General features: G+C 35.5%; 2 protein-coding genes across 10 annotated transcripts in view; one reads left to right on the top strand and one right to left on the bottom strand.

Moving 5' to 3' along the window:
* The window catches only part of LOC129257860 (cytochrome P450 2J4-like), a 22,150-nt gene extending 4,569 nt beyond the window's left edge, over nucleotides 1-17,581 (top strand). For 3 of the 8 annotated variants that reach the window (XR_010292901.1, XR_010292900.1, XR_010292902.1), the window contains exons 3-7: nucleotides 8,728-8,870; nucleotides 11,562-12,083; nucleotides 13,117-13,298; nucleotides 13,772-13,833; nucleotides 15,379-17,452. Coding sequence is in view for 3 of the 8 variants with exons in the window: in XM_054896285.2 (XP_054752260.2) it covers nucleotides 8,728-8,870; nucleotides 11,562-12,083; nucleotides 13,117-13,298; nucleotides 13,715-13,833; nucleotides 15,379-15,563 (1,151 nt within the window). In the remaining 5 variants the exon portion in view is untranslated. Of the gene's footprint in view, nucleotides 1-8,727; nucleotides 8,871-11,561; nucleotides 12,084-13,116; nucleotides 13,303-13,714; nucleotides 13,834-15,378 lie in introns of all 8 variants that reach the window. The other 5 variants (XR_010292899.1, XR_010292898.1, XM_054896285.2 and 2 more) reach the window with 5 other exon arrangements.
* LOC129257861 (caveolin-3-like) lies at nucleotides 17,469-25,987 on the bottom strand. 2 transcript variants are annotated; one of them, XR_010292903.1, is made up of 4 exons: nucleotides 25,392-25,987; nucleotides 21,528-21,715; nucleotides 19,631-20,215; nucleotides 17,469-18,543 (listed from the first exon to the last, which is right to left on the bottom strand). XR_010292903.1 is itself a non-coding variant. In XM_054896288.2 (3 exons), exons 1-3 carry the CDS (start codon nucleotides 25,497-25,499, stop codon nucleotides 20,032-20,034), a joined length of 480 nt encoding a protein of 159 aa, XP_054752263.1. In that variant the 5' UTR covers nucleotides 25,500-25,714; the 3' UTR covers nucleotides 17,469-20,031. The 2 variants fall into 2 exon arrangements, 1 of the variants encoding a protein (XP_054752263.1); XM_054896288.2 differs by having other exon boundaries at nucleotides 17,469-20,215; nucleotides 25,392-25,714.

The raw sequence follows: 25,987 nt of genomic DNA, 5'->3' as shown, positions 1-25,987 counted from the left end.
CATTCCCTGATCAACACACACACCCACCCACACACTCACACACAACACACCTACAAACACACACACCCTCACACATACACTCATTCACACACGCGCGTGTTCACCCTCTCATACACACACCCATCCACCCCACACAGACTCTTAAATATTTTTTTGGACATAAGTTGCGCGCTTAATACCCTTGACAGTGAAATAGCTTCTTGCCTAGGTTTTGTTCAGTTTCTAAAGAATGCAACAGAACATATTTCGCATTCAAAATAGACCTAATGTACTCTATTTATAATTATGCTGGAGATTGAAAAGCAATCACCAACATGTGGATGAAGGAACTCGTTGTTGGTACTCTTAATTGTTTAATTGCCCATTGGGCAGGCATATCATTATACGGACCTGTTTAGAATGTATTTTCTCACTTTTTAAGCAAAGGTTATATTGTTCTTTACGACCTGTCAAGCATATTAAGAATAAATATTTGCAGACTGGATCCCATCAGGATTCCTCAAAAGATTAATTTGAATAGGTACAAACGCGCATGAAAGTACTTATCGTTAAAAACGTCTTCATTAACACATGCCAACCTCATGGTCTTGATAATTCAAGGTGTCGTTAGACTGGAGGAGATGGGAGGGTCATGTTTTGCTTTCAAATGTCACGCATTATTCTCATTTCAATACAATATGACGAACCGTATAGGATCCCCATGGTCGTCTGAGAAACTATGCATTCTTAAACGATCTAGCAATATTAAAGGCAGTTACATTTTATTTGTCATTCACCTTTTGCTGATATCTATTCCAGCTACGTGTTCCCATAATGACAACGGTTTAATCGCACTATGTTGAGAATGTCAATTTTCAGGATCTTTCTTCAGACGATTTGAAATCATCATTGCACACTTTTCAATTTGAATGCATTCCGCATACCTGAATTCACCTTCAATCAGTGAATCCACCCTTTCACACGCTAAATAAGGTCGTAATTTGAATGATGATTCCAGTGAAAAATAAGGCTAATGACGAATTTTTAGCACGTGTGAAACCAAACGCTAATCACAATCACGAATTCAAATTCTGCTCCGGAGGTGAATTCCACTTAAGTTTCACTCAAATTACTGTACGAATTTTCCGTGTGAAAGGTCCGATGATTCTAAAGACGAATTGCAATCATCATTACAATGATGATTCAAGATTACTTGTGAAAAGTCCCAATATCAAACAGTTCATGGAAGTATAGAAAATCAGGGCAACTTTTTATTGAAGTAATTGTCATTGAGAACAGGGAAGTTACTGAAATGCTTGTATCTGATTGGCTGTAAAGCCTATATAAAAATTGTCAATGAATATAACGCTTCGTGAAAAGCTCCCAATGGATAGCTAATTGTTGGCGTTCTTTACATTAAATTCGAATGGATATTTTTACATGAACAATCCTCGTCATGGCTGCAAATGTGTATACCAAATAATATTTTTTAATATACTTTTGCATACCATGTTTGAAACTTCAATTCAAACTCACTTCTTATACAAGGTTCAGTTTGGGTGAAAATAGAGTAACGGGCTTATTTTCAACACATTAGCCTAGTAAAAGAAACTTCTTTTAAATCTTTTAATATAATGTAATTTCATCAAACCATTACCCTATTTTTATCCAAACGGAACTATCAACCTTGAACTGAACTTGAATATGGACAAACGATAAATTTGCAATTTTCGTCTGCTCCGAAACTTGCGAAGAAACTGCGGTTCCAGTGCATCAATTTTCGACAAAGACACCAGATGTTCTTTGTCATCTGACGGGGTTTTTCATTATAGTTAATGTGTCCTTGAACCCTCCCTTATGAGGCAGAGCGAAAAATTGATTGAATATACATTGATATGTTTGGATCATACACAGGAAGAACCATCCCCTCTCTCGAACACACACGCTTATGACAGAAACATAATTTTTTTTTTTTAATTATCTATAGTTGATTTCACCGATATTATAATCTGATAGAAATATAAATAATTTCTAATAACTCAAATCCAGTACATAAACATTTGACATTTACAATGGACTACATTAATTAAAATAGATTATGCAATCAGACCTTTTCACTTAATAGCATGAACATGCAAGAAACTATAGAAGTCAATTTGCTTTCATACCAAGTACCTACACCGACCTTAATTTCGCATACATTCGTAATTCCGAAGCTTCGTAATTCCGAAGGTTCGTTAGTCCGAAAACGAAATGAGGTTCGTAATTCCGAAGGTTCGTTAGTCCGAAAACGAAGTGAGGTTCGTAATTCCGAAGGTTCGTTAATCCGAAAACGAAATGAGGTTCGTAATTCCGAAGGTTTGTTAGTCCGAAAACTAATGATTAACGAACCTTATTTCGTTTTCGGACTAACGAACCTTCGGAACAACGAACCTTATTTCGTTTTCGGATTAACGAACCTTCGGAACAACGAACCTTATGTCGTTTTCGGATTGACGAACCTTCGGAATAACGCCACAAATGTTCTGATTAACGAACCCTTTTACGTTTTCGGATTAACGAACATCGAGGTATAGGCAATTTACGTGTTTCGGAATTACGAACCGTCGGAATAAAGAACCTTCGGAATTATGAACCTTCGGAATTACGAAGTGTAACCCCTTAATTGTTGCCCTTCACAACCCATCACTCCTTAGACCTGTAATGAAAACCCACACCCACACAACCCACATCTACACACGCACACAAAGTCCCTAAGCCGTCACGCTTCCTCGACAGTCGCCACCAACTCATTCTCCCTCCATCTCTCTCGCCTTCTTGGTTCGGTTTGGTTTTATTTACCGTACAAAAATAACAAAACATATTGTACAAATATTAAAGGGATGGTCCAGGCTGGATATAGTTTTATGTCAATAAATAGAGTCAAATTCACAAAGCAAAATGCTGAAAATTTGATCAAAATCGAATAACAAATAACGAAGTTATTGAAAATTTTAAAGATTTGCATTATTTCGGTGAAACAGTTCTAGGCATGTCTTTATGAAATATTCATTTGATGGGCTGATGATGTCATATCCCCACTTGTTCTTTTTTATTTTATTATATGAAATTATGTTTATTCAAATTTTTTCTACCAAGAACTAAAACAATAAGATTGACAACTGATTGAGTGCATTAGTTATTTACTGTCACAACATATTTCATCATAATGGAGACACGTCATTTACACATGTATGAAAAATGAAACATCTACGATTTCATGTAACAACATAAGAAAACGGAACGTGGGGATGTGACATTCCCAGCCCACCTCATGAATATTCATGACGATGTGCATAATACTTTTTTCACAAAATATTGCTAAACTTTAAAATTCAATAACTTCGTTATTTGTTATCCGATTTTGATGAAATTTTCAGCATTTTTTTGTGAATTTTACTCTAATTATTGAGATATAATAATTTTCAGCCCGGACCATCCCTTTATACTTAATGATATAACGGGTCTGTTCTTCCTGGAGGTTCAATTTCGTCTCCATATTCTCCCTCATTCAAGCCCACACCCACACACAATCCCTACGTCGTCTCACTTCATCTCTTTCACTTTCGCTCCATATACTCTCCCATTCATATCCACGCCCTCCTCCACACTCACACGCACTCACACTTGAGCCAACGCGCAATGCACACACAAACCCACACTCACACTCGCGCGCACCTACATATATTCGCCCTCGTACGTTGCACACACATAAATATGCACAGACATGTGTATTGCAATTTGAATAACTCGCAGAATAAATTATTTTGTTATTACCACTTAGGAAATTAGTTGGTTTTATGAAGTTACGATTTCCAGTGTCTTCTGTTTAATTTATATTATTTCCTTTATCATGTTCCGTTGTTTGGCTTTCATTATTTTTCCCTAATCATATTTTATATTATCGTGTTTCATTAGCTTGCCTACTTTAATAATATGCTGTAAAGCGCTTTGGGCCATTATGGGAAAAGCGCTATATAAAAATAGGTATTATTATTGTTTTTATTATCATCAATGTATTTTGATATGGCAACAGAAGATCACTATGTTATTGATATAATTGGTTTCAAATATCAAATTGTAAGTGTATTTTTTTTAAGATTTCGTGCCAAAGTTTACTCTGTTAAAATCATATTTAAGGTTGTACAAACGGAACCTTATTCCTAGATATTAGTGTGCCAAAGTGATTATTCCCTACATTTAATTATCGAAATGAATAGAAATAAGTTAAAGCTGTCAAAGCCTAATTGGAGACAGTTCAGTTAACTCTCAGACCTATTCAAAATGATCATCACATTTTTAACGATACAAAAACTCTCATTTTTTTTTTAATTGACATGATTTTTGTTTAAATGACAAAAAGTTTAGAGAACTCGAAAACCTAAAAATCTGTTTCTGTAATCTACATTTGCCTACTTAATTCAGAAGTGATTATTGATCGTGTAATCTGGAGATCTAATTTAATGAATCGAATGGAATATTGATGTTTTACTAGATGTGTGTATTTACTGCATAGATCAAAAAGAGACGGTCTAATAATCGGCAGGGCGTCTGAGTTCCACCGTCAAATCGACATCGCGTCTTTCCCTTTTCGTCTTCTCCAACTTGATAAGGTTTGATATAGGCTTATTCTATTATCAGAATTTCTTCATGTTTGCCGTACCGCCTTTCATTCCTGGGGATATTTTCTCGACTAATAGAGGTCCGTAAACAATACAAAGTACCTCTGACCTGGGTAGCTTTATAAAACAAACACTTGACAATATAACTATTGAAATAAGGCTCAATGAAAAACCCAACAAATGGAGTTCTTTGCTCCAAGATAAGCCGAAGCCAACATCAGATCAACCCATATATTTGAGAGCGTGTCTATAGATGTCGCACATTGATACGCGTGAACTTGAGGCCACCTTGCAAAGAATGGCTCTTCTGAAGAGGCTTTGGGGTTTTCAAGGGTGTAGTTATTATCCCCTGAATAAATTTGGAGAAGTGAGGCGTATTTGAAGCTAGAAAACCTTTCCTTTATTTGTTTATGTAAACCTTCCCCCTCGGATCATTTTCATACGGCGCTCATTTTGAAATTTCAAATATCATGAATGTTTTTATTCTACAGCTGGGGATTGTACTATTCACAAAACAATAGTGAATACGTATTGTAGTTGTGACTCCTGAGAAATACTATGTAAGAACACTTGGGAATCGAATGAGAACTGGATTGTATTTTCTTCGGGGACTTGTATGACACCGTGCTCTGCTCCTGCTCGAAAAGTCCCACGAGTGTTGTGATGATGGTATTAAAATCGTACGTTGGCTGATCTGCTTCAAAATCTACCCTTTAAGCTTAATAGTAAAATGTGACTTATTTTCAAGGCTTGGTGGTATTTAAGTTGCTGAACGACGATTTAACAAATCTATAGGGGAAAACGGAAATTCATCATGTTTATCATCATGGATTTTATTTCTTCGGTATATTTCCAGACGAAGAAACATTGGCGTACATATGGGGGGCTGGAGAGGGGGCTCTTGCCCCCCTTTTTCACGACCAAGAAAAAAAACGAGAAAAGGGGAAAAGGGAAAGAGAGAAGGGTGAAATAGGTTAATATTTCTGAATATTATGTCAATATCTATCACAAAAAATTGATTTTTGCAATAAAAATGTAAAAAAAAAAATTTTTTGCTCGCTCGCTTCGATCGCTCACAACTCTTTATAAATTTTTATGCCATACGCTATATCTAGCCCCCCTCAAAATATTTGGCTTATTACGCCACTGTATAAGAAAGGGGAATGCAAATATGTTGAATCGAAATAAGTTGCTAGATTTCTTACATCTTTGCGATGATGTAACATATTCATCTAAGGTGGATGTGAAAGTATTATACGGTATGCACTTGCATGATTTCTTACGTTCAATAATATGATCCAAGATTCAAGATTCAATAAATTTATTTCATTTCCATCACAAATAAAATATAACTACACATCAATTACATACACATCAGTTATAAAAATTGTACAATAACATAAATTCATGATTTAAAAAAATGCTTGTGCAAAATATTGTAAAAATGTTTTGAAAGGAGGGGATCTACTCAGAAGCACTGCTTGTAGAGCGTGGATCCCCTATCATGTTAAAGAATGATTATGTAATAACAATTTAAGAAATTAGAGAATTCATTGACTTGCACAGATCGGCGACATGATATAGATGGGAAAATAAAATATGATGAAATTAAATGACAGGAATAAAATAAAAACAAATATCCGGTATAATGAAATAGTCCTATCGATGGTGCGATACATCAAATTGGTAATTGGTTATATACCAGGTTGGTGTTTACCAGCAAAATGCTGTCCTGCCGAGATCCTGCGGGAGTTACCATAAACAGAAACAGAATCACTAATTATACAGGTCTTGCAAGAAGACTAAACTTCTTTGATCCAACCTATGATTTTGATCGGAATGAGTTAACCTAGACGTAAAATGTTTCCTAGGTAATTGGTTATATACCAGGTTGGTGTTTACCAGCAAAATGCTGTCCTGCCGAGATCCTGCGGGAGTTACCATAAACAGAAACAGAATCACTAATTATACAGGTCTTGCAAGAAGACTAAACTTCTTTGATCCAACCTATGATTTTGATCGGAATGAGGTCGGAGAACAACGACTGGGTCAGGGGGGTCAGGTGAGAAAAGAGCAAAGACCTCTCCCGAATGTCACCAACCAGAAAAAACCCTTTATCAAGCTCATTTTCCTCCTTTTTGTAGCACGTGTTATAAATCATAACTACCCCCATTGTTGTCGAAGTTCATACGAAGTTCCATGGAGCGGTCTATTTCACGAGATGATGATTTTTCATATTATAACTCTGTTCTAAAGTGGATTTACTCCCCCCCCCCCCCATCAATGTTGCCGTGAACGGGCTATTAGAGATAATCATCATCGATCACAATATATTCAGCGAGGCTCTAAACATCATCATGATTTCTACTATTCGTAAAAATGCTTGATGCCGCTTTAGCTGTACAATGTACTTTAACCATTGAACTGACTGTACGACCGAAGTCTGATAAGATGATGGAATATTTCATGTATTTATGGGACAAAATATAGATCTACTTTTTGCCAACAACCTATAACCCTGTATATTGTGTCAGGCATATTTACTTCACATGTCACCACTGTAAACATGAATATTCTGTATACGTTATTGGATATATATTAATTTAAGACCTCGAAGGGAGAGGGGAGGGGGGTAGGAGAGAGGGGATGGGAGGGGTAGGGTGGGAGAGAGGACGAAAGGGGGATATATATTGTATTTAAGAGAGAGTGTGCATGAGAAAGAGATAATATGTTACTACTGATATCAGGAATGTAGAGTTAAACATCAGCAGCGCTCCGCTTTGAAAATTCTCTGAGATAAAAACATTTAATATTTGTCACCTTCCAGTGCATACTATACGATCAGGATCGAGGATTACTTAAAGGGGAATCCAGCCTTGGCCATAAAATGCTGTGTGGGGAAGGAGAAAAATAAATGAAACAGAATGGTGAAACTTTGAAAGAAATCGGACAAGCAATACGAAAGTTATAGCTGCTTTAAAATTGAGATCACTAATACTATGTAGATTTCAAATTGGCAACTGGGTAAGTAAATTGTGACAAGGGGCAAGGACAACTTTCCCATAGGCCATGTACTTTATTGTCAGGGATTTGTGGTTTTCTCCTAAGTACCCATTCCCCTGGGGCAGTAATCCAAATATAACCCATGTAGTATATTGTTTTATGTCCTCATGAAAGAAAAATATAATTTTAAATAAAACTTTTGGGAAAAATGACATTTTAGCCATAATATGTATTGGAGTACATGGAAGAGTAGTCCTTGCCTTACATCACTATGACATCCCATATGCGGCCAATTTGAAGTCTCCATGGGTATAGTGATTACCAATATTTAAAACTTTTAAAAATTCATAACTTTCTTGTTGTTTGTCCCATATTGTTCAAACTTTCACCTATCAACTTGTCTGATTTTTCTTTTCCTTATACAAACAAGTTTTTATTTGGGTTGGATTCCGAAACTGCCTTATATTCTGTTTATATTCGAGATGAATTCTGTTGATGCGAGCACGTTTATATCTGTCCTATAACGTACGTACTTTCTTTTGCAATCCGCCATCTTAGTGTTATAATTGGAAAATCAAGAAGTTGCTCTTTAAACACCATTTTCTACGTATATATGTATAATTTGATTTATTGATTTATTATTGTAATGAATCTTTCTGTTTGATGACCAGCGATTAATGACACTCCATTCATTGTGTATAAACCAATTCAATTCACTCCAATCGAGAGAGAGAAAAAAAACCGTTTTCCATACATGAAGTGAATTTGGTTTGGATTTTTAGAAATAAACCCAGAAATAAAACAGTAAAAATATACAATCAACAAGGCGTCATATGAATGATCGCACGAAGAACTTGTTTATTGTTGATTGCTATTGTTGATTGATTTTGATTGCTACGTAACCATGCCAACGGGGATTCAGTATGAGTTCATTGTCATGAGTTCTTGTCTGATCGATAGATTTATCTATTTATTTATTTATTTATTTAAATTATCCTGTTTTCTCTTTAGTTGTATCGTGCATTGTCTAGAACTTGATTCTGATGTGTGTAAATATTTCCATATTTTCCTTTGATTTTCTCAGGAATCTTTGTATCGCGTTGCACAGATGGATGGGCACAGCAACGTCACTTCGCCCACACCACTTTACGAGGGATGGGCTTCGGGAAAGTAGCGCTAGAACCTATTATACAAGAAGAGGTAGAGGACATGATCAAACAGTTCACGGTAAATTAAAGCTACCAAACACCCGTCCATACATAACAGGAAATTAAGGTTCCATGACATATACTCCGGCGACGATTGCTCCGTTGTAAATTCCACATATTAACGGAATGACCAAATTCAACCCTGGATCTCATACCCTATCCTAATGTTATTTAGTATGTATCCCTAAACGTAACATAAATCCCTATTGCAACCCTATAACCCTAACCCTACATCTTAGACGAAATAAAGCCCGGAGCAATTGTCGCAAGAGCAAATGTCGTGTCATCGAAATTAAAGTAGTTCCATATCGGCTGTGGATAATGACCAGTCTAACTGCATAGATTTAGATTCATTTTAAATAAGATGATCAGATCTTTAATAATCCACATCAAGATGTCAACTAGTCACTACTCATAGAAGATATGGTGGGTGTTTCATAAAGCTGTTCGTAAGTTAAGAGCGACTTTAAGAACGACTGGTGATCCTTTCTTGTGGTAATGGTATATTCATAGGCGATGGTTAAGCGCGTAAGAAAGGTTCACCAGTCGTTTTTAACTTACGAACAGCTTTATGAAACGGCCCCTGGAATTATCTTAAATCCATAAGCGTATGTGCATGTTATGTGTTGACGATGTCTGGGTGTGTGTGTGTTTGAGTGTATGTGCGTGCGGTCTGTGCGAAATTTTTCAATCAGATAGTAAGGGTTATTTATGTGTGGGAGCCCACCTTTAATATAACCATCCGAACTAGAAGTGACCAGAGGCTCGAACCTCTAACCTCTGCATCAAATTGTAAATTCTCCAATGCAGCTTGGATTACAGGCGTACACCACAGCAGACTTGAAATTAAGAGTGAACGGATAGGCCTATATATATATTTTCAGCAAACTACACAAATTATTTTCTCCTTGTTCGACCGATTGTAATTTTTTCATATCAACTAAAAAGATACAAATCTTTTATCTGAGCTGTCACTTAGAATTGTTCGTTCCGACCTTCACAATTCCGACTAACTTTATTTTTGAAATGCCGTTATTATCTCGTCAAAGTATGGTGTGCTTCCGTCACATAACGATAATTAAAATCCAAATTGACTTTAAGATGAGCAATAAGAAATTTATTTCATTAAAGAAACGAAAATGATGGCTCCTGTCATTTGGAGTTGACCTCTGAATATGGTGAAGGCGTTCGCTCACCTTTACGTCTTATGAAAAGTAAAGAAGATAAATGAAAATTTCCATTTTACTTTTCATTTATTTCACTGCTCTCTCGTTAATTCATTGAGCGCAGGGCGGATGTCATTCCTAATTTTAAATTTAAAATGTCGAAAGTTAGCCTGCAGGCTTTTTTGTTGTGAGAAATGCGAGATTGAACTGCAATAAGTCCGATTGAGATGTTACTCTTAATATGATGGTGTAAAAAGTGCAGTGAACAAACTAAACAATCAAAGATGTCAAGATTCTACAGGTTACTTTTCTTGTTAAACCAATGAAATACGGAGAGTGCACATCACTCAAAGGTAGTTTATTTACATATCTATGTCTGTTTTACATTGTCAAACACGATTTGTCGATTGGCAGGTTAAAACGTGTTCGGAACACATCAACGTTATAGAAAACAAATTGCAAATGGAAATGTCCCACGAGTCTCTTTTCCAAATTAGACACGTCCATTATTGCCAGTTATACTATGTAATCGTTAATCATTTCAAATAGAGATGCACTAAACCACCAGGTGAGTTTGACCCGTAAGTTCTTTTAGGGGTGTCCATTTATCAAGCAAAACATGGTACTCGTTCTACGATGAAAATCAAAATTAGCTAAAACAAACTTCAAAGAAAATAGATTTGTTAGTACAATGTGTAATACAATATGTATTCCTTAAATTTACAAGTACTTTGCCCCCTTTTTTTTCTCGGGCATACAATTTGGATGTTTCGCACTACATTATAAAATAAGGGATGGCCAAGCGTACAATAATCGCAACATGGGTGAAGGTTTGTGACAGCATCCTAGAAATATACGAGAGAGCATAGTGAGAAAATCGATTATTTTAACCATTCGAACAACAATATAATACACAACAGTCATTTCCAATAAAGGAATTAACGATCGTGTATGTGCGAGGGCGCGTACATTAACGACCATGCAGGAAAACTGTGTTTTATCAGCGAAATCAAATAATTATATAGCCTCCAACACGGTGTGAAATAGGGCCCTTATTTTGTTGAATGGAATATTTTTTGCAACCTAACCCCGATGGAAATAATCACATTGAACCCCTCAACATGGTTTTCCAAAAGAGATTGCAGTCGACGAATAGTTATATGCCTACGTGTGCGAGGGAGCGTAGCGATCGAGCAAGAAACTGTGCTGCTTTCTCCTTTGAAATTCATTACTTTACACATTCAGCATGGAACAGGGCAATCGGAAAATGATAAATGTCACAAAGGTAATATCCTTAATAATAATGATATTTCCATTTTGCAAACCCACTAAATGATATGGGTAAAAACATTATTGCCATTCCTAAAATGCACTCATATTGTTTACAAATATATTGTGAAATCTTAAATGTGCAATTTGCCAACAGTATCTGTAAAACGCTTAGACACGTCGTTCCGATGTATTAAGCGCTATATAAAAACAGAATGTTATCATCATTAGCCCTTTTTAACAGCAACCATTTAAATTTTAATTGTTCTTTGCAGTCATACAAGAGCCAGCCTTTCGATCCGCAGGGGCCACTGGCGACCAACTCATCCAACGTCATCTGCCGACTTACATTTGGACATCGCTTCGAGCACAACGACCCGGAATTCCATCAGCTCATGGACTACCTGCGAGGCATTATGGGATTCCGAGCAGAAGTAGAGGTCATGGTTTTCCCCTTCCTCCAACATGCCTATATTTACAAGGAAAGATGGCAGCGAAACCACGTGTCTGTTCAAAACATGCTCAATTATTTTGGCGGGAAGATTGACGAACACAAGACGAGACTTTCAAACACAACCGCCGCGAATCAAGAACACGATGTGTTAGATTTTATTGACGCGTACCTTCTTCAAGCTAAGAAAGACCCGGTGCATTTCAACGATGAAGAACTCAAAGTTGTCTTGTCAGATCTGTTTATCGCCGGGTCAGATACAGTCTCTACCACATTATGTTGGGCTATTCTTTATATGGCGGCATATCCAGATATTCAAGGGCAAGTGCAAGCAGAAATACAGGAGGTAATGGAGAAATACTTGCTTTCGAATGTTTGAGATCTATGAATAATGTCATTAAACTTGTAAAAAATCAATTTGAAAGCAAAACCCACTCAACAAGAAGATATGAACATATAACAAAAGCGAAAAATAAAGCAAGCATAACAGTGAAAATTCAATAAAAAATTGGATGTAAAATACGAAATTCATGGCATTCTTGAGGGTCGCATATTTTTACGAATTTGTTATACATGTATATGACCTACACATTATACATCATGTTATCATGCATTCGATGGAACCGAAGAAATGAAGAAATGAATATGCAACATCATCGCGATGATGTCGCATATTCATTTCTTATGTGTTTCATTAATATGATATTCTATATGTTTTAAGTAAAGTTTGTATTTCCATCATTTTACGAAAATAAAGACTTAACTAAATGACAGCCCATCGTTACAATTAACAGAGTTAAAATTTGAATTTTCACCCAATACGTTTTTGTTGACGATCAGGCATGCATCAAGTCTTTTGCCAGGTGTGTTTGGAAGTAAAAACGAATTCTTTTTTAAAAAATCATGGAGATGAAAGCCCCAATTCAAACAAACGGAAGTTAATATTATATTTCCTCGCTTTTTTGTCAGAATATGAATTTCTCCGAAAACATACTTTTCCTTTGAATTTCAGATACTCCCACAAAAAGATTTTTGATACCCTGTCTCCAAACTGTTTTTATTCTCTTATTCTTGAGAAATGCATATTTCAACTTGATTAAAATGAAAGACAACAATCCACGCGTTGTGTATATATCATTCATTAATACCAATTGTGATTAATTTATGAATAAGCATTGAAAATCATCGGATTTTTAAAAATAAATCTAATAAGGATGATAAATATTTTTGTTAGTACTACTGGAAATGGTGATTCGAAAATATATATTTATTTTATAATAATCAAAGTATCAGTATCGAGAGCAGTTGCTAAAAAAAAATTCTGAATCATTTCTTTTTCGCTTTTATTTTCATAATGTGGGAAATTTGCTCCTGTTTAGGTGATCGGTGGAGACCTCGTATGTTTATCACATCGAGGGTCAATGCCCTACACAGAAGCGACGTTGATGGAGCTACAGAGGTTAGCTAGCGTGGTACCAATCAATCCCCATGCTGCATTCCGGGATTCGATGCTTGGAGGGTACCACATACCCAAAGGAACAAGGGTGTGGATCAACATGTGGTAGGTACGCCTCGGGTTTACCACCTTCATAAGACCAAAATACAATCATCTCATAATTATTTGAGTTTGTTTTTTAAGTTGTAACCCTGTTGTCCATTGATGGGCCATGCGAGTGTCAATATCAGCGATCCGAATGTAATGGTCACTGGAATCTATCCAAGACTATAAAATATTGTCTCCTTTGAGATTGATTTAATCAGATAGACATTTTATTTCCAAATGTATTTTTGTTGAGTGAATACGTGTGCGTGTTTGGGCATAAAACTCTTTATTTTGGTTGATATTTTTTTTAATTTATCAATTTATTCGCCATTGTCTTCGAAAAATGAGAAGCAAAAAATGTTATTACTAGAAATATCATCATAATATCTTTATACACTTTTTTTTTCTTGACTTCTTCTTTACAATCCATGAAGGTCTCTTTTTCGCGACCCAGTAGACTGGCCCAACCCTCATAAATGTGATCCGCATAGATTTCTCAACAAAGACGGGACGAAGGTTGCTCATCAAGATAGTTTCTTGCCCTTCTCAGCTGGTAAGTGTAAAATGTAGACTTAAAGGTCAAGTCCATCCCAGAAAATTTTTGATTTGAATAAATAGAGAAAAATTAAACAAGCATAATGCTGAAAATTTGATCAAAATCGGATGTAAAATGAGAAAGTTATGACATTTTAAAGTTTCGCTTATTTTTCACAAAACAATTGTATGCACAAATCAGTGCATTCATGTAATAGAGCGAGTCGATGATGTCCATCACTTACTATTTCTTTTGTTTTTTATTGTTTGAATTATACAATATTTCATTTTTTACCATTTTGACATCAAGGACCAACTTAACTGGACGATAATATGATATAACAATGGTAATGCCACATGTTTAGGGAGGAATAAAACTTTGTTTCACAGGACAATGAGGATAAAATTAGAATATTTCATATAATAAAATACAAAAGAAATAGTTAGTGAGTGATGTCATCAGTCCCCTCATTTGCATACCGACCAGGATATGCATATACATGTTTTGTGAAATTAAGCGAAACTTTCTTATAACTTAACTTTCTTATTTTACATCCGATTTTGATGAAATTATTTAGTGTTATACTTGTTGGATTTTTCTCTTTTTATTCAAATCAACTTTTGTTGGGGTGGACTTGTCCTTTAAGAATGGCATCAAGAATAACAAAAGGGATATGTTCCTCTTTAGGCTTTCATAGAATTTTTTTTTATGAATTTCCAAAAATCCGATACCAAAATCGATTTCTTATGTATTTTATTGTTTTTTTTATTTCCTATGTATTTCTTTTTTATTATTTTTTTTCGACAAAATTAATCGGGGATATTATTTCAGTCAAAAGTAGCATCAAATTAAATGACTATTGTTAATAAAAAGTGAGAATAATCACTCATTTATGAATTTTAGATGAATCAGATTTTGCATTGACTTTGTACATGATATATACATTTTTTAGCAAAAAATTTTGTGGTCCGACATGCACTTACATAATGTTGCGTAATTTTGTAACCGTGTGCCCGACGTCCCAAATTTGATCTTTAAAGTTGCGCGAGACTTGAAAGTAAAAAGTCAGCGAGTTGCGCGGTCAAAAAATTTCGCGTAGCAGATATATCGCGAAAATGTTGAGGGAGGGGGAGGTGAAAAGGCCCTCCATGTAAGTTAGGGTTAATACAGAAATTCTAAGTATATGTTATCTTTATTTCTACATACTACGGATTCGATCAATAATGCGAGCGCGAAGCGTAAGCTGGAAGTTTTGAAAACAATTAACCTGAAAATGAGGCATTTTGAGGAATCATGTCGGTTTTCATGGCTGTTTACCTTGTATACTTTCTTTGAACATTCAATTCTTATTTCTTTTGTACGTTCTCTACGTATTTTTCATCATAAATCTGGATAAAGAATACTAACAAAAACGAAGTAATATTCAACAGGGTGGTAAAACAAACAGGTCACACCCCATGCGCTTTGTTGCAGGGAGGTGAATCAATTCCTTACTGGTAACATTTCGCATTTGCCCTCTATGTTCGTAATTTTATCCTTTTTTTTTCAAATCTAAATGAATAGGTCGTCGGATCTGCATGGGAGAACAGCTTGCCAAGATGGAATTGTTTTTATTCTTCGTATCCCTGATGCAGCACTTCAAGTACGTGTTTGCCGACCCCGACAAGACGCCATCATTCGAAGGAGTAGTGGGATTGAACAGGCAACCAAGACCGTATAAGGTCAAGGCAATTCTCAGGAACAAATAACATTCTTTAATGAAATGATTTGTTGGAATAATTTGCGTCATTGTTTTCCACTTTTTTTCCTCATTTTGACTCGTATTCAATTCTGTTGATATAAAATTCACAATGTTGTATGATTTTGTAGTATAAAACAAATATAATAAAGATGCAATATATCAATAATACTGACCATACAAATATCAATGATAATGCATACCTATAAATATTGTTCTGATCATGGTGATTATTTGAGTTATAACATTTGAAGTAACAATGATTAGTATCATAAGGCGGGGGTCATGGCACCGGGGGGGGGGGGGGCTTGGGGCTTCCCACATATTTTCAAACATAAAAAAACCCATCTGATTGAGATTTTTTTTGCATGGTCAGCCCTCCCCCGACTTTTAAACTGTTCCGCGGCCACTGTAAGAGTAATTATACCAACAGGAAGAAGAAAGAAGTTTCAAGTTTTTAGTTAGTTTTTGACAATAGTGAAAGTAATGACGATGATACTGATTAAATGATTCAAAGATTAAAAAAAGTTAATAATGACCTCCACTTTAAACGCTAATTACAGTTTTGTAGGACCTAAAATTGATCTGTTATGCTTTTTTTATTTAAAGTAGTCAGCAGTAACATAAAATATTAAACTAGGATGTTGTGAATATTTTCATCATCAGAGCTACAGACAGGAATTGAAAAATATATAGTCTTCTTGTAAAAAATGTTGATCCATTTTGTGAATAGAATCTGTAAAGCTAACGAGAGATTTCACGCTCGAAAGACCAAACAAATTGCGCTAACATCATGCAGCTATACACTGAACTCTTTAGAGATCTAAATTAAAATATCAGATGAACTCGTACGTAGTTGGATTAATAGTTGTCTTTTGTAGGAAGAATTAAAATGAAGTAGACAAACCTATATTTTAGCTGAAACAAATGTAACTTCGAATAAGATAAGCATTGAAATAAGTTGATTAAACGTTGTTCTGAACTTTGAAGAAAGGAAATACCTCCTTTAAGCGCTTGAACTAGCAATAAGCACTCCCCCAGGTACCATTGTGGGTTTTCTTTTTTTCAAAATGATTCTGACTTGTGCGTTTCATTATTGCACAATTATTAGACATTGTACGTTTTTGTGTCAACTCGAAAATTAGTCTGACATTGCTTTTGCAGACCAGGATTGTAGAACGAAACTTGAACTGTATGAAAACTTCATTCGGATACTATAATGGCAGACTCCCTTTCATCAAGTTGTTGATATTTCATTTTTTTTTTGCCTGGATAACATTTTAAATGATATTTTAACTTACAGATGCCCTTGCTCGATTAACACAAATTCGTAGAGTTAAACAGTTCTCGACGAAATAATATTTTGATTGATATTAAGTGTGTTTTCGAAAATATTTAAAATGATTAAGTTGCCACATTGTTTTACAACATAATCTAGTTTAAAAAAATAAGCTGATTCGCATCTTAATGAACAATGCTCATGGAGTTTTGTGGTATAAAATGTATCAAGAAATAACAATCATAAAATTATGAGTATAGAATTTTTGCTCGAGTGCCAAAAATAATTATTTCCTTGTTACGTGCATGAAAAATTTGTCAAAATTTAGAAAAGTGAAAAAGAAAATAGGCTGTCGCTTATTTCAGATGAGAATAGTTAATTGAAGTATTATGGAAAGGACAGGTAAATATCGTAGACTCTGTGTTGGACGTTCGTATGTATTCATGATATTATAGAAAATTTATTTTGTATTACAATTCGGATATTGTAAATGGAAGAGACTCTATTATTTATTTTGAAAAAGAATGTAATGTGCTATTTAACAGATTCGGGTAGCCAATAAAAAACAAACGTGTACATGCGGCAGTACTGAATAAATTATGCTGGATAATCATTACTAGAAAAGAAGTGAATGAATTTGTTATTACTCATGTGTGTTTATTTTGCAGAAGAAAGTACCACTTGATTGAATCACATGCTGATTTCGCATCAAAATAAATTAACTTGTGTAGTTACTTTCTTGATCTCCGAGTACTGCTGAATTATCAGTTCTATACTGCGGTAATGCCTAGCTTGTATATCTGTACAGATGGTTGAGATCATATGCCTAGAGAGATTAAAAATTACCAAACTTTTCATAGAATTCAACACATTCCAAAACACTTCAGAAAGTGGCCGTTTACACCGTATACAGCTAAGATAATGTTGAAGGACGAATGGATGCGAGTTTGAAGTATAGCAGCATTCACTATTATTATACGGACAAACACCTCTTATCGCGCGGCAGACCCTCACGCACATATCCGCAACATATACACACATCTCCCTCATACACCCGCGCACACACGCACTCATACACCCGCACTCACACATATTATGTACACTGCCCTATACTGCACATAGGACATCAGTTTGGTCATTCAATATTTATGAAGACATACATAGAACTGTTTCACCGAAATAATGCAAATCTTCAAAATGCCATAACTTGTAAATGTGTTCACAAAATTGACAGAAAGATAAAAAATAATTTATCCAAGTTTGAATTGAAAGGTAAAAAATGGTATGGCTATAGTTAACGAGGGCTAAAACAGGAATGGAGAGGAGCGACATATTGATATAACTTTTTCATTTTCTTTCTTTTTCAAGAACAATTCTAAAAAAAAATCAGCTGAAAGAAATCGTAAAGACAAACTTCTTGAAAGCCGATGACACATGATACCAAACAAAAATTTGATAATTGATAAATTACCCTGTTTTAATGCATGTATCATTAATATGAATAATGGAATGTACACTTATTTATGTTAAATATATTAAGACTCCTATACTACACATTAGTTGCACAAAATGGTATATATGTAATATACGGAAAAATAGTATTCAAATAATTGTTTAAAAAAGATAAATATAAAAAAGATAAATATCGAGTTTAAGTATAGATTGGTGATTATAACAGAACAGACACCCCACAGATACATAGAACTATGTACTCCACAGTCAGACCGCAGGTCCCTATGCTAATGAGCAAAAAGGCCAGATTCATCCAAATCATCTCGTGGCTGAATCCTCCTCCTTGCAAAATCTCGTGATTCGTGAGATTTTCTTTCTCTAAGAATTTACCTGTTTTAACCTCAAGTTAAATGAAATATTATTACACCATCAGATAGAGTAAAAGTTACTCTTTCATATTGGTCATTTATTTTGTATACAATATTTTGTTAAATAAGTAAATTTCTGGCCTGAAAATGTGCCTCAAAACTGAATTTTCTTCCTCTGTTTTCTTTTGCAAATTGTGCAAAACTTTTTATTTTGAGCCTCAATGATATTTATATCAACATAAAGCTGAACTTATGTACTTTCTCACAATGCCACTCTTGATATGCAGCACCTTTTAATCGGGTCAAGATCACACTTTTCCCACCAAGGTACAAGACGAGATTTCTGAAATTTTGTACTTGCATGAAATCCAGAGTTCTGATTGGCTGGATAAGATTCACAGAACAACAGGCGCGGGGTATTTGAGGAGATTACCACATGGGAAGTGTGACCTTCCCACGAACCCAGGCACTGGAACCGTTGGAATTTGCCAGTGTGCGGTCTCTTTGACCAATCAGAGTGCAGTATTCTTGTTTTCAAGCTGCTTTATGTACTTGGCAAATGAAAAGTGTGATCTTGACCCGATTAAACCAATTCTTATTTTGAAACCTATATCATTTCAAAGCATACATATTCAGCTTTATCATGATATAAAAATCATTTGGGCTCAAACAAAAATAAAGTGTGAAAATAGCAGCTTTTGTCAGGTGAAAATATTTATTTTGTAGCATATTTTAGATCAAAATTTTAACCTATATTACAAAATCTTTGAATAAATCCAAACACATGACCTGAAAGAATGATTCTTCTTCTTTACAATGGTACCAAATTCATGAAATTCGATGCACAATTAGAGCAGCAATGACCGAATGAAAAGAGGTGTTTTGGTCCGCATCAAGCTCATTAAATATGCAAAACATCTCAAGTCATGAATATCACTTGGATGAAAGAAGCCACTTTCTTGGGACCTGCGGTCTGACTGTCCAATGCTGTACCATGGAGTACGCAATGATTCCGGAAGGGATTAAAATTGCCCGAATTATCTATTATTTTACGTAAGAAATTGATAAACACAAATGCGAAATTAAATATCTATTTATGAAATATTCGTTAAAAGAGGCTTGAAGAAACAAAGCTGACTTGTCAACCTTTATGTCCAATTGCTTGCAAAAGACTCGGAGCCGGCTGAAGATCGTCGTTTCATGGTCTAACTTTACAAGTTACATTTCCACTGCCGTAAACGCAAGTTAAAGTGCTTCAGGAAATGTATTGAAAACTTTTTTACTCTAGTACACAAATACTGGAACACTTTTAAGACTGCTTTTATAGCTTAGCACTTGTGGTGGACCTGTGACGAATCTATGACAGTGGAAGAAGTATCTTAGGTGTAAGTGATCTCTTGCGCAACTTCTGGCGTGGTAGGAGCAAATATGACCTTGATACGAGAGAACATGAGAGCAACGCTCTCATAGCAAGGATCACAGAAGGCTTTGACGCAGATGGCGTAACTCTTGGTCGCACATACAAGCTTGATCATGTAAGCCTTGATACATGGAACGACACACCTGGGAAGAAAAAGAATGAAAAAAAAATTGATAAAAGCAATTGAATATTTGGGGAAAAGGACTTGAATGTAACAAATTATGAAATCAAACTTGGGTATATAGTCCTAAAGGAATTGTGAATTGGATGTGTACATTGAGTCGGAATCACTTAAAAGATTAAGTGCTTTCATGTTTTAATTTGCTAAGACGCGTATATCATGATTTTGTGCAATGAATCTTTAAAAGTTCCAAGGTTTTCCCACTTTGAACGAAATACCAAGCTCAATGTCCAGATAACTCGGAGTTCATCAAAAAAGCGAGTAGTTGGAAGATGGCCCGTTGTTTATTTTCTTTTTATAAAAATCAAAGTATTTTTTTCTTCCTTCTTATACTGGAATAAAACTGTCATACACTGACACAAAGATTTCAATTATTTCACGAATTTTTATGCTAATCGTTCCGTTCTTTATTCAAATTCAATTAAAAGGCATATCCACATCAACAGTGGTTGATTAAAATAATAAGGAAAAACCGAGCCAGTGCTGAAATTTTCATCAAAATTAGATACCAAATTCACAATTTCAAGTTTGAAATAAATTTCACAAAACAATAATGCATCCTGCATCGCTGACGTCATCACCCTCTCCCTTTTTATTTTGTATTTTATTGTATGAAACATTTGTTTTCCTCATTGCATTGAGGAAAAAGCTTCGATTCTGCCTCCTATATGTGACAAATTTTTGTGATTCAATAAAATGTTTCCTTTTTGCTAAATCTGCAAAAAAAATAAAATTCTTTACTTTTAAAAATCTTGATTTTGGCGGTCGTTCCCGTTAAAATGACCCTTTACGATTAAGCTAGTATATAGCGCCCTTTAAGACTTAGCTAGTAGCTTGACAATGAAAAAACTCATCATCGTGATCGTGTGTGAAGTTTGTGATTATAAATTTCGACAGTTCTAACCGCAGGTCCCTCCAAATATCCCACTAAGCAGACTACAGACTTGACAGAATAGGCCTATTGATTACTGTAAATCTGATGATCCATAACCCATTCTTGATCTTACACCATTGTCTTTCAGAAGCCATGTACTTTCGGCGGGTGCAAAAAGTTTGAAAGGAAATTTATACCCGCTTTACGTTAAGCCCCCATCCCTTTCTGGGAGGATTACATACAAAATGGCTAAACGCAATCGTACTTCGCGTTCACAAATTTAGATAGTTAATGCTACATTATTTTCACCAACATGATTTTTTTGCAACAATCGCCTTTCATTATATAGGGCTGATTGGCCAATGCTGCTTTTGGTATTGCGGAAAGGGAATAAGCTTACCAAATATGGCAGAAAGAGAGGATAGCGAAGTAAACACCCCAGCAGAAAGCTGCAGGAATACTGCAAACAGTGCTGCAACAAGTGTAGCAACAATCCTTACTCCAGTTGTACGTGTTGTAACTCTTGATCCAAGTGCTATCCTGACTATGGATGCCGTCGGGCTCGGCAAAGATTTCGTGCCAGAAGACCTGAAGAACAAGAATAATGATGCTGGCGTTACTGCTTCAATATCAACACGTGCATGAACTCATTACAATAACAATTGAATAAGACAAAACAAATGCAAGAATACGTGGTTCGAAATCTCAAATTTCATTATGATTATCATCCTATAGGATCATGTTCATGTAATTTATCACGATGCAATGTTTCCATTCTTTTGCAACTTTGCACCAAAAATACATCATACTCTTTACCATTGAGACATGTGGCTAAAGTCTTGGGGAAAATGCTGAAGTATGGATCGACATTTAAAAACCACTCGTTATATTTTTACGTCTCATTTGTCGTCTATATAGTATGATTGCTGTAATTTTATGCCAAACAAGAATCCAATGTAGACTTATAGGAAAAATTACAAAAAGAATTACACATTTTGTACCCTTTCGGAAACATTTTCTCATCCCGAAAAAATAGAAAGTAAAAAATTGGACAAAACAGGACGTCTTATAGGATCATGTTCATGTAATCATGGACCTATTACGAATGATGTAATTCATCACGGTACAATGTTTCTATTCTTTTGCAAGATTGCAAGTGATGGACATACCCTCTCCATCAAAATTACATAATACTGTTTACCATCGAGTCATGTGGCTCTAATCTTAATGTTGAAGTATGGATCGCGATTTGAAAACCACTCATTAAATGTTTACATCTCATTTGTCGTCTATAAAGTAAATGATTGCTTAAACGAAGATAACATACCAAGACAGTATTTTCTATGCCAAACAAGAATATTGGAAATATTGGGAAAAGGATTACACAAAAGTATTAAGGCGACCACACACCTTACGATTGGTCTGCGACCCGATTTCAGAATAAAATGTAATAGAATTTGAAGCTAATATTGAGACATGGAATATTTTACTGTGTAATGTTCTAAATCATCGTACGAATACCTATGTTCAAATCTGTGACTATGCTATCATACTTCTTTGAATAAAAGCAAATTTAATATCTAGTCGTAATGACGTCATAGCAGTCGTACGATTGGCTACGATTTGAAACTAATTTGGCCTTTACTCCAAACTAAAAGCTTGCAATCTTTCAAAATGGTTATATTAGTATTCCTTCAATTTATTTTAACCTCAAATAAAATGATATGTTCCATTCACATTTTCAGAAAATGAGCAAAATGCGATTTGTTCCAAAATCGGATCGCGAACAGTCGTAAGGTGTGCGGTGGCCTTTAAGTGCATGGCGTAATGAGCCAAAGATTTTGATGGGGCAGACATGGCGTATATTGGACAAAATTTCCATAAAGCCGCCAGCGAGCGAAGCCAGCGTGCAAAAATCTTGACTTTTATACAAAAGTCTTATTTTGTGATAGGCTTTGCCATATTCAGAAAATATGTTTTTTCCTTTCATTTTCTTTTTTTTCTCACTCTTTTGTTTCCTTGATCGTGAAACTTTTGTGGAGTTCTAATGTGTAGGCCACTGGCCCAGGATATGGACATTTGGGAAGGGGCTGGGACGAGGGGGGGGGGGGGTGGGTTTCTAAGATAATCGATTTTTCTGTAGTTATAGATAAGTCCTGTTAGAGAAATTATTAACCTATTTCTGCTCATAAATGCGAGAAAGGGAGGGGTAAATAATATGTCTATTCCCAGTCCCGTCTTCGGAGTTCTGTCGCTTCACAATGGAGTTCGAATCGAAGCCATTATACTGAATTTACAAATTCCCAAACCATGCCGAACCTATTTCTGCTCATAAATGCGAGAAAGGGAGGGGTCAATAATATGTCTATTCCCAGTCCCGTCTTCGGAGTTCTGTCGCTTGACAATGGAGTTCGAATCGAAGCCATTATACTGAATTTACAAATTCCCAAACCATGCCGAACTTTAATTCGCCCTACTTAAGCATTGTAAATCTGCACTGTATTGTCTTGTATATATAGAACAGCTATGGTGGGTTTTTTTATATAGAATATCACGTAAACCATTCGAAAATCAAGTGAAGAGACTACAAAAGAATTATACGATCATAAAATCTCTGAATTAAGTGCTTGTCAATTGCTCTGGTGTAACAGGTGAATTAATTTTTCTTAATTATTTCTTCTATATCATGGTATGAAAAAACAAATAATAAGCATACTATTTTAGACTTATACTCCTCCGTTCACAGGTGATTAAAATCTTTGAAGAGTCAATATTAGAACTTAGAATATCTCCTGAAGGTAGACGGATTTTTTTTTAAGTGAATCATTTGTTAAGGGAAAGAAAAAAATTAGCAAACTGCCAGCCCATTTTACTTCTGTATAGGCCCCAATCTAAGGACAATATTTCGATCACCGTCACTTTCTCGGTTGAACATATTGAATGCCACATGTACTTTTATGTTGTTTTTTTTTTTTAATACTGTCTTATTTACTGTCAGTTTCTATTCTGGTAGTTCAGGAATGATTCTCACAAGATGCTCCGTCTTGGTTCTATATCCTCAACGTTAATTATAAACTGTGGCCCGTATTCTGAAGTCTGGTTTAACTTAGACCATGGTCTAACTCTGTGCTAAAAGTATGGGAAGCCAAACGTTTCAGAATTTTGTTTACAGTGAATGCTTCTCATGTTTACTGTGCTCTTTACTAATTCTTTAATGGTGAAGACAACTGTCATACTTATCCTTTCCAGGCAGTTTATAATGTTTTGGGAGTCAAATGAGCTGATACATTGAACCTCTTCTGTTATAGATTTATTTAACAACTGGCTATCCACACCTAACCACAACTTTAAACCTGAGTTTAAGTTAAACCCGACTTCAGAATACGGGCCTGAGTGTCTGATCAGTGAGCTCGTTCCTAAACAATAGTTATTTGTCATGTTTTTTATTCTGCCATTCCCCCTTTTTATATTATTATTGTCGTTATTCTTTTAAATGATTGCTTCCAATTATGGATCTCTTGTAAATATGATAGTTTTGAGAACGATTTTATTCACCGATAGAAACACAGATATAAAACAAGAAGAACATGCAGTACGCTATGGGTTGACGCCCTAAATTCTAACCAATGTGAGATGCGTCACGAGGTGCTGCGCGGATCGTTATCGGTAATGGGTGCACATGCAAGTATATTGGTTTATCCCCTAATTTGAACTCATTTCTTTAGAAACAAAACTATACGAGACTTCATTTAGAAGAAACCCCCATGTACGGGTCGACAAAGTTACGATGAAAGATAAAACATGCATATAAAAAAATACATACGAATGATATGCTCTAGAAACCTGTAAAAGTAGTCAAGATATATATTGCAATATATCGATAAAGTCTAAATATTTAGAGAATCAAGATATTCGCGGACAGATTAAGATTGACACCTTTTTCTGTTTTGAGAAATGGATTGATTTGTCATTGAGAAATGTTTCAGATTGATTTATTGCGTTTCCAGGGTTCAGATCTGTAGTCTATAATCCAGGTATATAGACCACAAAGATTATGACCATTAATCACTGCATTCATCAAACCAACTTGCGCAGCTCTGTAATCTGTCTTTCTCTGTCTCAAACACACACACATCCATTAAATACACTTACAAATCAACATCTCCATTCAATGTTTGTCCCATGCCCTTTAATTTTACTAGCATTCCAATATCAACTTCGAAGTGTTTTTAAGATATGGTCTCGACACCACCATGAAACGAACCTTCACATGACTGTTGATATCATCCGGATCACGGTCCTCCATTGCAAGCCCCTCGGGGACGGCGAGTGCAACATCTGACTGCTTGATCGGCTGCTGATCTGTCGCCATTTTACACTATATTCAACTATTCCGATGTTTAAACAGAATATCTAATTCAAAATAACAAGATGGCTGACAGGATGCAAGCAACCATACAGGGTAATGTTTCTAAACTGCTAAACTAGCTGGTCACTCGATCTTGTCAGTCCTGGGAGTTCTTCGTCTTCTCGATCTGTCCTCCGCACAAACTTGTAACCCAGCATATAATATGCGAACGAGTCTTCTAGTGCAGGGTATTGTGCCATACCCTTTTTTCGCTGACCTGAGCAAACAAAAGGCATCATCACATAGGACAGAATAATGCTTGATGCACACACGCCCATTGACAAAAAGCTGGATCGCAAGACCTGCGAACAGGGCAAAGTAAATAAGTTCATCATTAAGAAAAAGAGTCAACAAGGCCGCTTACTTACATTGTTTAATTAACAGATTTCTACACGAGTTTGTGGCACAATGCCACGGTATAATCATGCAACGGAATACCTTATCCAGTTACT

The sequence above is a fragment of the Lytechinus pictus genome, chromosome 3 (genome assembly GCF_037042905.1).
Source record: "Lytechinus pictus isolate F3 Inbred chromosome 3, Lp3.0, whole genome shotgun sequence".
Lineage (NCBI taxonomy): Eukaryota > Metazoa > Echinodermata > Echinoidea > Temnopleuroida > Toxopneustidae > Lytechinus > Lytechinus pictus.
Note: the sequence above shows the minus strand (reverse complement) of the source record. Positions and strands in the feature narration are given on the sequence as shown.